The sequence below is a fragment of the Pipra filicauda genome, unplaced genomic scaffold (assembly GCF_003945595.2).
Source record: "Pipra filicauda isolate LSUMZ 115617 unplaced genomic scaffold, ASM394559v2 scaffold143_size2779998_pilon, whole genome shotgun sequence".
Taxonomy (NCBI): domain Eukaryota; kingdom Metazoa; phylum Chordata; class Aves; order Passeriformes; family Pipridae; genus Pipra; species Pipra filicauda.
In genome coordinates, this window is record NW_024103918.1 from 685,957 (window position 1) to 700,382 (window position 14,426).

General features: G+C 35.9%; 1 protein-coding gene across 10 annotated transcripts in view; it reads right to left on the bottom strand.

Annotated features, from left to right (window-relative positions):
• The window catches only part of CDC42BPA (CDC42 binding protein kinase alpha), a 186,856-nt gene that overhangs the window by 72,188 nt on the left and 100,242 nt on the right, over positions 1–14,426 (bottom strand). For all 10 annotated transcript variants that reach the window (XM_027713001.2, XM_039378680.1, XM_027712995.2 and 7 more), the window contains exons 7-12: positions 8,430–8,523; positions 7,460–7,660; positions 6,627–6,875; positions 2,769–2,848; positions 1,557–1,723; positions 971–1,093 (exon numbers count right to left, since the gene is read on the bottom strand). In XM_027713001.2, coding sequence (XP_027568802.2) covers positions 971–1,093; positions 1,557–1,723; positions 2,769–2,848; positions 6,627–6,875; positions 7,460–7,660; positions 8,430–8,523 — 914 coding nt within the window. The remainder of the gene's footprint in view (positions 1–970; positions 1,094–1,556; positions 1,724–2,768; positions 2,849–6,626; positions 6,876–7,459; positions 7,661–8,429; positions 8,524–14,426) is intronic.

Sequence of the window (14,426 nt, forward strand, 5' to 3'; positions counted from 1 at the left end):
AACTTGCTTTTACTTCGCATTCAGTTACAATGCACTAAGCAACTGCACACTGTAAATCTCTGGGACTTTGAAGAAAATATAATCAAAACTGTGACCACATCTCATAAACCTGGACCATTCACGGAAAGTTCAACAAAAAATAAGATAATGAGAAATATCAATTAATGCTTGAATCATAATAAAGCTGGAGAGGGACTTTTTACAAGGGCAAGTAGTGACAGGACAAGGTGTAATGGCTTCAAATTGAAAGAGGGAAGATTTAAACTAGATATTAGGAAGAAATTCTTCACTATGAGGGTGGTGTGGCACAGGCACTGCTTGCCCACGGAAGTTGTGGAGGCCCTGGAAGTGTTCAAGGCCAGGTTGGATGGGGCTTTGAGCAACCTGGTGTAGCAGAAGTTGTCCCTGCCCACGGTAGGGGCACTGGAATGAGATGGTCTTTAAGGCCACTTCCAACCCAAACCATTCTATGATTTCATCAACTGCTTTTAGGCCTATTAAAACTGATAGGCCAAGTCTTCACCCTCATGTTTACTCACTGTCAAAAATAACCAAACAAAATAACCATCTGCCCTGGTACTATACATTGCAGGAGGAAGGTGTAGAAAAAACAAAAAAAAAAGTACTACAGAGACCGGTCAGCATTTCACAGATTCTCAGGTAGACTCTGATTTATATCCATGTAAATTAGCAACACCACAATTTAAAAGTAGTGGAACTTTTGCACTAATAATAATAGCAGAAGTCACTGAAATCTTCCTACTCCCTTGCAACTGGAACTAATGACTATCAAGTTGAATTTATAGAAAATGTTGAGTTACCAAGGAAGAGTGACAGGTAAAATGAAAAGTAAGAACAGACTGGAAAACTCTTTTAGAAAGCAAAGTAAAACTAGCATTACATTAGGAAAAAAAATCTTGTCAAAATACTGTTTCCCGTTACAGTTTTTACATTAATATTTATAACATACCTGTTACCTGTTTCTTCAACTTTTCAATTTCTTCTTTCAAACTTTTAATTTCTAAATCTTTACTTGCTGTTATTGGGCCATCCACTGTTGAATATTGCAGAGCCTGGACTGTCTGAGTGGACTCTAAAAAAAAGATGGAAGAGAGAGGGACAAATTACACATCTGACATCTGAGGAGGTCAAAGAGATATTACTGATAAATTAAGACATGCCAAAAAAACCCTGCACTGAGGATTCCACAATTAGTAACTTCCAACTATGAAGTGCTGATTTTTCAGTAATTGTCAGCTGGACAAACAAAGCTCTTACAAGTTTTAAGAATGAAATCTTTATGCCATAGTAACCAAGGCACGATGAGAACAAAGTTAGTATGTTATAAGAAGTTGCATACATGGCATATTTCAGGTATGAAGAGTAACAGAAGTTTAATTTGTCAACAAAAATAACGATGACAATTCTTTTCTGCTAGAAAGCATTCCAGGAGGTATACTTATTTTTTGCCACAGTATAAACAGCCATGCTGTTTATGTTGCAACATAAACCTGCAAGTAGAAAAAAATGGAATGATTTTTTTTTAATGACTATACCTTGCAGTTTTCTACTAAGTTCAAGCTTTTCCTGTTCTAGACGTCTTATTCTCCTCTCATAAGCTTCTGTTGCTAAACTATCCTCCAGAGTTCTTTGAATGCTGGCATCAAGATCCATGGAGGGTGGTCCAGCTGTCAGTCTCAGACAGCTGCGGTCCGAAAGTACACTGGCGGAAAAAAACAAATAGTGTTGGATTTTACAATAGGTTGTGTTTAAAATAATGCTATAAAACTATCAACCAATAAACAGTTTTTTTAAATTGTTAATTACTATGCCATTTATTATACCATCAAAGAATACCTTGTAACTATGTGCTCATTAAAAATTGAGCTCATTTTTACCTAGCATGGCTGATCTCCTCAATGCATTTTTTGTTCCATAACAGGGAATGAACTCCTGATTAAAAATAATCATTATGGACAGACTATGTTAGCCAGACAGAAAGAAGCAACAACCTAAACAGTAAGATTACAATAATGGTTCATTTCAAAACAGTAAATCAAGTATCCCAAATTCTTTAAAGACAAGAATCACAACAAATGGTGTGAAATTATCCCATGACAACTAAGGCATGGACATGTTAGAAATGCTGTGGTTACTCATGTGCACACGCTACTACTTATGCAAATAATTCATAGGAAGTCTAGGACATTCTAGGACATAGTCACATTCACAGCAGAAACACAGGCCTGATTTTTCAACGGTTGTAAACATTCTTTCTTTATTTATTTCCATAAATGAACAAGGAGTATACATGGACTTCCCTGTTACTGTTAATTTAGCAATAGAAATGAACATAAATACCACATTAATACTAAATATCAATAAAAGTAATTTTTTAAAAATTTCCATTCAGACTTACAAAACTGTCAAAAGACTGGAAATAAACCTGTTTTTCACATCTAATAAACTAAGCTCTATCTGGATCCACACATCAAGTCTTAAGTTTGTCATACACAGTTAACTTCACACATTGTCTGGTAACTACTTTTAGCAACAAACTCCCTTGAACAGAGGTGCTGACCTTTACATTCCTGTAAATTCTACCTGCAGAGAGCTCATTCTTCTGGACAGACAGCAATGTAGATGATGGCCTAGTAATTTCCTCAATAAACCACATTCTTTGCTGTCTCCTTGCACTTGGTTTCAGATACAGAAACTTAAGATATTGTGTAACTAACCAAGAGGCAATATCGGAACTCTTAACTTACCAGCTACTTGTATATGTGAAACCCACAAATGGTAAATGATGCCCAGAAAATGCAGTGTGCGATGGGGGAGGCATTGTTTCCTAGGAAAATAATAGGACAGTTGAGTAAGTAGTATCCTACTGGACTTAAAAGAAAGAGATTTTCAAGTTTAACTATATATAAAGTGTTAGTGGAAATATTAACTATATTCACTGTCTTCCTTATCTGCAGTCCAAATATGAAACACCACCAACTAGAACTATTTATAATAGCATTTAACATATAAAATAGACGAGGTTGGCATAAAAATGTTTTTCTAATTAAATAGGTTATTGTTGGAGGAAAGCAGAATATTACATATGTCAAATACCAATTTATTCTTTCTTTTTTCCAAGAAGCTCTTAGTACAAAGAGTAACACCGTAACACCTTTTATTCCCTCCTATACTCCTCTCTGATATTCAGTCAACAGGGCTTCCTGCCTGTAGAATTACCAACGCCAGTTCTCAGTGGGCTACCTCTATTTTAAGGGAACAACAGTAAGGCATTTACTAGAAAGACTTAATACAACAGGGTGTTCTAGTCCCATTAGTGCTTTGACCATTTCTTCATTTGTTGCCCCTTTTTCCTGCCAGAGAACGACAAACCAAGACAAATCTTTGAATTTCTCTTCAGGTTAAAATAATCCTGTCATTATTTTACTTGAACCATTATAAGTTTTAATATTTTTAAATATTCTGTTAAAAGCTTCCTATTTAACCCCAAGATGCAAGGTTTAAGCTGCTACACTAGAGATGGCCTTAACAAGTGTCAAAAGAAATTCCTTACAATTATTCACACTGAAAGTACTAAAAGATTCTAAATTGTCAGAAAAAGTACATAACCATTTTTTTTCTAAACACAAACAAAAAAGAAGAAAGGAACCAGTTGTACATTTTTCAATGCAAAACCCATCAGGAAAGGACCAGGAATAAGACTGTATTCAGACGAAATCCAAAATTACCTTTCCAGCGGTGGCATCAACTATATTACATCACAACTTTGCTTTTTTAGCTGACAAAAATCTTCACATTATAAGAGAGTTCCCAGAAGAAAAAACAACATTAATGATATGGCTAGATTGCGTAAGTACATTAAGTCTGCACTGTTAAGCATTTTGGAAACTAAGGACAAGACCAAATTACAAAGCGTTAACTTACCACTAATTCATAATAAAAATATCAATTATTATAGACGATGGTTAGAAAAAGTAAAATTTTACTTCTCTTTCATAATTTGTTTTCACCTTTCATAGATTCAAGTTTCAAAACCGTCCTTATAGACAACTTTAAAAATACCAAACGCATAGTTGTGTGATTTTAACAGCGCACTTCAGTTTTCAGTTACCACACCAGGAACTATGTTGGTTCTAAAACACTGCATCTATGTAAAAGGATTTGTTTCTTTGATAGAGATCAAGGTATGTATCTCCTGCTACTTGTGTAAATTCAACTGTACAACCATGCTGACAAAATTACAAATGAATTGAAGCCTCTCAGTAAGGCTCCTAAACCAAACAGTTAAAAGCTAAAACCCAGCACAACCTAGGCTGCCTGAACAGTGCAGTTTAGCCCTTGGTGCTTATATGTACTTTTAACGTACTTTTCAAATTTCATTATTACGTATATAATACATATATATATATAAAAAATATAATATATATAATATATATATATAAACATATATAATAATATATAATACGTAATTTTTCCTTGGGACAACAGTCTCGTTTAAAGTTCAGGAAGAACAATAACAATCATGGCTTTTCAACACTGTCTTTTATCTTCAGCACTGGGCATTCCTGATTTGCTCTATGCAACTCAAATCTTGCCAAGAATTTAAAAAAAAAAAAAATCGTCTCATGGGCTTATCTCTGGTGCTGACTTCTATAACAGTAATGCAAGTATGTGAAACTTCCTCAAAGGATATATATTAAATATGGAGAAAATACCTCCAAGTTATATATAAGGAATTTGAGGGAAAGCAATATGAAATACAATGTCCACCAGTCTAAGCAAAAATGTAAAATATTCTCAGTCATGCAACGCCTTAGGCTGAGTTTTTTCAGTGGTTCTGAGATACTAGGTGTGAAAAGAAATGGTAAGAACATAACATCCTTATATTAAAACAGAACAAAACCTTCAGATGTTTCAAATTAGAAAACTGAAAAAGACTGGCATTCATCTCTAACAGTTCAGTGGCATTGCTCTTCACCCCCAAATGTCTAAAGCAAATTAAGACTTGGACTCAGTTTTCTCAGCTGAGAGTCCAGTAACTCAGCAGAGAACATTCTTCACCTGCAGTTCCCTGCTTCTTCACAATGGTAAGGCATTTCCCCTGCACAGGCACATTTTGAGTGCCTCAGTTGAGATACTGGGCTCTAAAAAGGAAGAGTGGTGGACTGGACAACACTAAAATGTGTGGACAACCTCCAAAAACTATTTTAGATTCACAAACAAAGACCTGCTATATACAGCATCCACTCCAGCCACTCAATCCTCATATACGTTCCTGGACAAAATAATATGCAAACAAATATCTGAAGACTGTATAAAAAAGTTTTAAGATAAAAATACTTCAGTTGTGAAGGGAAATGGATAATATCAAATGCAGGTGAGAAAAAAATGAGGAAAAAAAAGAAAAAAATGCAAGTTATGCTATGCAGCTACACTGTTTTGCTTAATTTGCCTACAGGAAAGGGCTCTACGACATATCACGGATTGTAGAATCAGTTAGGTTGGAAAAGACCTTCAAGATCATTGAGTCCAATCATTAATCTAGCACTTCCAGGTCCATCATCATTTTCCTAAGCACCACATCTACGTGTCTTTTAAATACATCCAGGGATAGCTGACTCCACCACTTGCCTGGGCAACCCTTTTGGCAAAGAAATTTTTCCAATATCCAATCTAAACCTCCCCTGGTGCAACTTGAGGCTTGTCCTGTGGCTTCTTACTTAGAAGAAGAGGCTGACATTCACAAAAGATTTTAGTTAAAGTGTTTTCCATGATTTAACGTGCAGTTGGAGGAAAGAGAATGCAAATAATGATCATCCTATCAATATCAATTCATGTTACCTATGTCTTATCTGCAGGCCTCAGGAAACTCAGTAAAACTGAGATGCATGGGCAGTTCAGAAAACAAAAGCAAAAACAGTGAAAATGCTTCACCTCACATGTAAACATCATGTTTCTGCATCTTTCAATACACACACACATATAAGATATTTCCAAGGCATTTCTCTGATGATAAGACCTCTATGATCTGTCAAAGCTCCTTTTCAAAAGCATAGAAACAATAACAACTGTTAAAAATCAATAGCTGCAAAGCTTTTTCAGCAAAGGTAAAAATAATTTCTTTCTTTTTCCTTATTTCTCCTAAATTTCCCAAAACTCAAGTCAGAACAAAAGCTGGAAAAATTTGAATGGAAACAAACTGAATCTAATGGCAATATGAGCAAATAAGAGTACAGCACTGCAATAAAATGCACTGTGCAAACTTAGTATAAGTCTTAACAATGCTCTGCTAGAAATACTGTTTTTTGCAGCCTATCTACATGCAAATATATTATTCTGTATAAGGTATGGCCACTAAGAACTTGTTCGTTAAAGACATATAAAGTTACAACGAATTAACAAAACTGGTTATCCTTACACGAGTATGTTTGGAGTATCAGCCTCCAAACTATGAAAGTATTCCCCCCATAGTTCTTCAAAGCAGCACTTAATTGTTATTTATGCAGAACACAGTGAACATACTGAATTAAAATGCCATTTACATATATTATGTTACAAAGTATACTATAAAAGCTGATTCATCAAAATGTTAATTCCATACTTACAGAATTTTTTAAGCAATCATCATCCACATCAAAGTTTGATGTGTCAGTAGGGCTGCTGACTTCTGGGATGTAAGGTGCCTCGCAGTTTCTAATGTTGTCCCAATCAATCCCAGCAAAAAATGGATGGTTCTTAAAGTCTTCTATCCCATTTTGTCCAAGTCGATGTTCTCTACTACAAATGAGCCTTCGGATGAGGTCCTTTGCACTTTCAGAGACATCTGTCACTTGAGCAGGAAACTGAAACCTCTCCTTAAAGATCAAAATAATAGAAAATAGTTTATTACCAAGAAAAAGTCGGAAAAATTACCCTTCTTAGTGAAAATCATTATGTAGAAAAAGAAATGTGCAAATGCTCCAGTTCTGAAATATACGCAGTAAGGTTTCAAGGAAAAGACTTCTGCTAAGGATAAAAACTACTGATTTTTTTTCGTCTCCTGGTTTTTCTTCTTTATTTAAATTTCTCTTATACTGTTGAATTCTAAAGTTACCTCCATGTGGAAGAATATTTAAGAATCTTCTGCATAAGCCAACCAATGCATTCAGCAGAAGAAAGTAACACAACAGGACTGATGCAAGGTAGCCAAGATTTACTCCACAGAATGAATTAACAGTCATGTTTCCAAATCCAGATTTTTAGTTTTGAACTGTTTTATCCCAAACCAAAGCCATCTGCAATCCATAACCGTAAACTTACTACATGGAAACTTATTTTTTGTTCCACATTTATGCACATTAACATAATTAGTACATAAAAATTTATTTTACAAAAAGTCTTCAAGTTACGCCATTACTTATTAAAAATTAGCTTAGAGACAGACAGAAAGTGCACTAACTTTGTGGTTCATTATTTTCCCATAGGTCTCCACCAAGGACTCAGCATAAAAGGGCGTTTCTCCATAAAGCATTTCATACATGCAAACGCCCAGGGACCACCAGTCACACTCGGGCCCATACTTCCCTTTTCCATCTTCCATGGCCTGCAAGATTTCTGGAGAGATGTAGTCTGGTGTTCCAACTGCCACTGAAGATTGGACCTGTAGAAGTTACATTTTCAGGACTAAAATCAACTTTTCCATTGTTATAGACACTATTGTTTGTGGCACTGTGCCTGTATATATAAATTTAGTCTAGTGTTCTGGTTATAAGTAAAACAACTAAACACAAACAAAGGCTTCTAAATTCATAGAGAGATACTTAAGCATCTGAGGCACTACATTAATAGGCAGCACAATAATGTACATTTGCTAAACTATTTCCAATATTTAAAAAAAGAGAAAGAACAAAACTGTCAATTCTTAGGCTTAGAGCCAGTAAGCAATTATAGATTAGATAATCACATCTATTAACTCAAATACTGTGTAACCCTCTGGGACATGGTTATCATACTGGAATTATATTCTAGTCACAGTTACTATATACTGTGCAAATTTAAAGGTACTAGTAGATCATCATATTTCAGTACCTCATCCTGCTCATCCTAAAGCTTACATTTTCAATAAAGATTAGAGCTCAGAGCCTAAAACAGTGAGATTTACAGTTCATAAACACCTACTCAGTATTGACAGCACAGCTTCTCTTTATTTATTCATGAGTTGACTATATGCATCTAAAAAGCTTTTAATATATTGCAAATCCAAGCAGCGTGCAGTCATATTTTCAACCAAGATTAGTTATATACCAATACCATTAACAGTTCCATCTCATTTGACATAAGGCATCTTTCCCTTTATTAGCATGCATTTTAGCAGCCAGCAAAGGACTGAAGAAAAGGTATTTGGGAACGAATCATTCTTTCTAATTTACCGTTCCATCTTCCATCAGTTTCAGACAAGAACCAAAATCTGCTAATCGAATATGTCCATTCATATCCATCAAGATGTTGTCTGGTTTAATATCCCTGCAATTAAAACAAATTTCAGAATTAGTACAAAAATGTATTGCATAAGATATAGTCCAAACATTAACTCTGTAACACTCTTATCATGCAAAACCAGCAACAAGTCAGTAGACAGAACACAGTCACTCATCATATGGTGGAATTTGCACCAGGGATACTTTATGACAGGGGCTGCAGATCAATCAAATCATATAATGCTTGTTAATTTTTATAAAAATTGTGTAGTTAAATTCCTCTCATCTCTCACAGGTAGATAGGAGAATCTTACTTGCTCTAAACTTCTGTACATAAAACTTTTAAATCATCTGAAGAATTTTGGTTAAGTGCTCTCAAGTGGAAGATGTTCACTTACACTGGAGCTGGAAAACAACTTCTAGATTTTACAGTACAACAAAGGTCAATCAACCCCTGAGATAATCAACATGTTTTTAAATTTACTGTCTTTCATCGACATTCTTCTCTCATGTACATCTCAGTTCACTAAGTAGGTCTGTCATACGTCTGCTGAAACAACCACAAAAGCCATTGTACGTGCTACTGCAGCTCTGCTTGGCCAAACTCTGTAGCTGTCTCATTCAGATACAGATGGTAATAACCTTCAAACCAGGTAACATAATAAATACTCCTTATTTTGCAAATTTGACCTTTTTTTTTTTGGTCTCATGTTTTACCTAAGTATACTGCAATACAGGTGAAGTGTATGCTCCCAGTAGGCACCTGACTAGGATGAAAGCATCTATGCTTTCTTAGTTACCAGAGATACATTCATCATTCAACTTGTAAACTAGTTTCAAACACTGAAATTTCTTTTCAATAAAGTACAGTTGTTAGAAATATCCATTAAGCTACATTTTAAAAATACAAGAAATTATTAGATTCTTATTCTACCCTTATCTGTAATATTCAAAGGGTAAGTTATGACTCTAGGAATAAAGGACTATGAATACCTTCCTAATGAACATTTGTAAGATACAAAAACAAATTCCCTAAAATAAACAAAAAAAAGTGAAGCCCTGACTTTGCTTCATTTCCCCTAACAACTTATAAATGAATGTCATAATTGCTTTGCAGACAAATCTCAAAATATTCACCAGTTAAGATGTGCACATTGCACATGAAAGGTAGGTTTTATTGTTTGGGCTTTGGTTTTTTGTTTTGTTTTGGGTTCTTCCAGATAAAAACTGAGTTATAAACAGCACTTAACGGTAATTTATAAAGGCAAAAGAATTAGTATCACACTTTGAACAACATTATAGAAGCAATGTCATGAAGATGCTACCGTTACACACTCAGTGACAATACGGAAAAAATATGTTGTCTGAAAGAAAAGTACTTTCTGTTACCGAAAGACAAGCAGACAGTGAAACAAACAAGCTTTAGGCACTTTTCAAATATGCAGAAATATTTGCAAAGGAGAAGGCAGACACTACTTAAGAAATCATACTTCCCCATCTCTCAACTGAGCATAAAGAAAATTTTTTACAAGGTAAATCAGAAAAATTACCCGAGTCATTCTCTTAAGAACATCTTTCCACTTGATTTTTGCTGACACTGAATATACCAAAGAATTGCAACCTCTAGATTGAGATAGTCTTGTTTATTTTGTATTCACCCACCAAAAACATTCCTTAAACATGTTTCTAAATAAAAACAAACACATGCTCTTGAAACCGCTGGAATTATAACTTCAGTTTAAAACACTGAAAAAACATGCACCTAAAATGAAGTTCCTCTTAGAAGCTGGACCTAGTTCAAGCTAAACAAAAACATGAGTCACCCCTGAGGCTCCATTTATCCATGTTCTATCTTTTAATATATTCCCAAGAGAAATAATAATACCACTAATAATCATCATCCCAACCTCTCCCATTCAATCTCACAAAACAGCAGAAAACATGAACAATCTCACTGTGTTGTCAACACTCTGCAAAACAACAGTGAATGCACTCAGAGGAACAAGGATTTCTTGCAAAGCAACATTTGTAAGGCTCAGTAATAACTTTATAAGAACAATTTTTACAGTTAAGGGGAAAAAAAAGACACCAACTTAGTGCACATGAATTCTTTTCAGCTCTTGTAACAGAAGGTATGGGTTATGAACAACTGTTCTGAATTCAACTGAACTACGTTAATAAAAGACAGTTTGAAAGACAAGAATTGCTGGCACCTGCAGAGCAGAGTGGGCTATAAGCAGAGGGAAGGACAATTATGAGCCCCAGAGGGAAACAAGAAAGGGGAGTAATTATTGCCAGTATAACTGAAGAGTGTGAAGGTAGTGATTATGGGAAAAAACGTCTTAAACCCTCCACCTCTACTGAGCCTGCTGTTGTTAAATTGCCTTAGAATGATGAGTTTTCTTTCAGGTTTTTGTTTTGAACGACATTTGGTGACTCTCCTTTAGTGATCAGAACTTTTCTGTCTCCTGTTCTAAACAGAGTATGGTCTTCTCCCTTCGCATTCACTCTACCTTCTCCTGCTTATCCCAGTTTCTTCACTGTACAGACTGGTTCCTTCTACTTGCATGTCAGCTGCAGTTTTATTTCTACCCTCCTAGACTCACCTTAAAAGCTGAGATGTCCAATCCTCTACAGCCTATCAAACTCAAATTTCCTCCCCTTTTATATCCTCCTTTCATTCTCAGCTTCCTCACTCCCAAGTCCTGTCTCCTTGCATGTACACATTTAACTAATCCTTTTTTTTCCTCCCATCTCAGTTCTCAACACTCACTATTTCCCCATAATCACATCCCAGATTCCCTTCCCATTACTACTGGTTTCCTATTCCTCTAATCCTTACTATCCTCTTTGCCAAAGTCAAATTTTTGCCCAATTTGCATAGCAATCATCTTTGGCACCAAAAAGAAGAGAAGTATCAGCAACAAAGAGTCCTCACACTGTCTCTAATGTCCATTTACCAGCATTTCACAAAATTGTTTAATTCTTACAGCTCTGAAACAGTGCAAAGCTACAGCAGAAGAAAACTGAAAAGTATTTAGGGACCAAACTCTGCATATGGTTGTTTGAAACGCATAACAACTGGCATGTTGCAGGGAAAATTATAGCCTGAATATATCTAGGTGGGGGGTAGAGGAATGAAAATACATCTGTGACTCAAGGAGGATTCTCTCCCAAATTTCAACAGTGTCTCAATACCCCAGAGCAGAAGACTTTCCCACTGGGTTTGTAACAATTAATTTATTAACTTAAATCTACACAGGAAAAGCAATTGTGTGTTTCCTCATCTTGTTCCTGGAAAGACATGACACTGCTTTGGGCAAATACTAAGAATGGAAAATTCCAGGCCAAGTACCTAAAATCTGGCAAAAGCAATGAGCAAATAATGAAAAGTTACATGGCTTAGTGAATAGACCACTGGGCTGAATCTCCGTAGCTAAGAGTTACTAGGGTGACTGTGGGCAAACCATTTAAACATCACTCAACAAGAACACTGGTGCTCAGTCAAGCATCTAACATCCTCTGGCTAGAAGGCTGTGGAGCCCGAATAACTCTAATAACTCCGTAATTAGTTCACTGTAATAAAAGGAAAAGGTCTGCTCACTTGAAAGGTGAAATAATAATTCACTTTCAAGAGTTATAAGCATTTGAAAGATATTCTATGAACCAGATTTACAGTGAGAAGTACTGAATTGGGGCAACTGCTCTGACACCACTGTGCCCTTTGGAGACCTTGAGTTCGACCAAGTCCCAGACACTTCAGCCCTACTCTGAGAGCAGCTTCTGTGGAAGTGGAATGTGCAAGGGATGCAGGTTGACAGAGGTGGACCTAGCACAAATCAAGTTCTTCATATGTGCTCCACAGTGATCTAAGGGAATAGAGGTAGTCAGCATGCCCAAAGAAATTAAAATCTTCCTTTTATGAATTTATTTGTAGCACTGCCACCTGAGGAGGTGAACTGAGCAAAGACTGCAGTTCTGCTTTGGTTTCTTTTTCCTCAATGAGTAATTTACCAGAGCCAAATGAACTAGAAGTTTGGATCAAATAAACTTTTTTAAAAACACATATGTCCATTTAAACTATGACTCCAACACAGTGTACAGGAGCGACTTCTACTTTTCTGAGCTTTGCTGGCCTTGACTGTACGAGAAAATCAGCCCTGCACAGCTGCGTTGCTGCTGTTCTTCTGGAGAATGCAACAGGAACGAGCAGTGTAAAATACTGAATACTTCACTTGCACAGAAAAGGAGTGTGAAAGCTTATGAAAAAAAAAAAGAAAAATCTTTAATGAATCCTTCCTCATAACGCTTCTTACTTTAATTTGGGGAGCTGTACTTCAGATTGGCATGTTTACCCAGATGACTTCACTCACCTTTCTTTAAAACCGTTTACTTTCTTAAGCTGTAATTAAAACCCAAACATTTTACATACTAACTGTGTTAATATAAACAACACTCTGAAACAGGACTACAGCAGATACCTGGATTATTGCCATTTATTTTGATTTCTCTGTTAATGAGCCAGAGTAGAATTTCATTTGTTCAGTAAGACTCAAGAAAAAGTATTCCCTCTGAGACATGCTAAATCCATAGCACATTCCAGCTGTAAAATAAACTAAAAAAGAATTTTTAGTGCATGTGAATGTATTTTTTTCCTGGATTCATTTCTGATACTAAATGAAACTTAAGGAATGGTGAAGTTTTGCATATTGAAATTTGGACTAGAAAATTCCTTTAAGTTCCTTACAACTTGAATTATCCGATCATCTTATGGTTTCATAGCATATGGGTTCCTGAGGTTCATCTGTGTCACTCTCTGAATCACTGGATCAACGTTATTCCGTTATTCACAAGAGCACATGGAGATCCTCACATGTACTGAACAGGCAGCAGCCAATTCTAGAGGGATCGTAAGTTAAGTTTGCTTCAAGGGCAGCCTCATGGAGGAGGGGGTGCACCAGACAAACAGAAAGGAAGGTGCATCAAAAACAGAGGGACAACTGTAACAGAACGGTGGAGCAGCAGTTCTGTCAGACACTACCCAAGCCTGATCCAATGGATCAACCCACAGGCTCCTTCCTCTCTTCTAAGCTTATGTGATAAAAACCCTACTGGCATTAAAGAGATCCCTCTTCTTGGTAACTGTACAGTTATGATGCAGAATTTGCTCGCTTTAGTTATTCACCTGCATCGTATTTGTTTTTTCAAAACACAAATGATCAGACAGAAATGGAAGAAATGGTGAGTCCTTCTCTGCAAGATCAACAAGGGGTGCCAGATGGTGCAAGGGGGCACCTCTCAATATATCCAACATGTCTTCTTTGGAATAAACATTTCAGATGCTGAGGGACTGTCCTTGCGTACACAGCTGAGCTCTTTAAAAAACAGCAGAAATGATAATAAAGGGACTTACGCCGTTCTAAATTCAACAACTGCAATGTGAGCTGAGTCTGAAGAAATGGACCTGCTGTCTGAAATCAAAAGAGCAATTTGATAGCTGAGCTACCAGTTTATTTTAGCCCATGAGATAAGAAAGGGATCATTTGGAGAACAAATTTCTATTTCTAATGTTAATATTAGAAGAGCATGAAAATTAATTTTCTTAAACATGCCCCAAGACATGCTATCCTTGAACAGTAAAGAGCAAAGTGAATAGCTTACATTAAATTATTTTTCCATGAAATCTTCACATGAACAGTATTTTTTTAATGCTACCAGTGCAAATTAAAACACCACCATTTGAGAAAAATAAATTAGTTTCAGGTGTAACTGTTGCTACAGAGAAACTGATCCAGACAACTTATTACTAATTGAATACTTCACAGCACATTATTTTCTCACTCTACATGCAACAGCATTCCCCAAAAGTATAAATCAAAAGGTTAAAGGCAGACATCAATGATTATAATTAGTCACTCTTACAACAAGAAATGTTACCCTTTGCCAAGT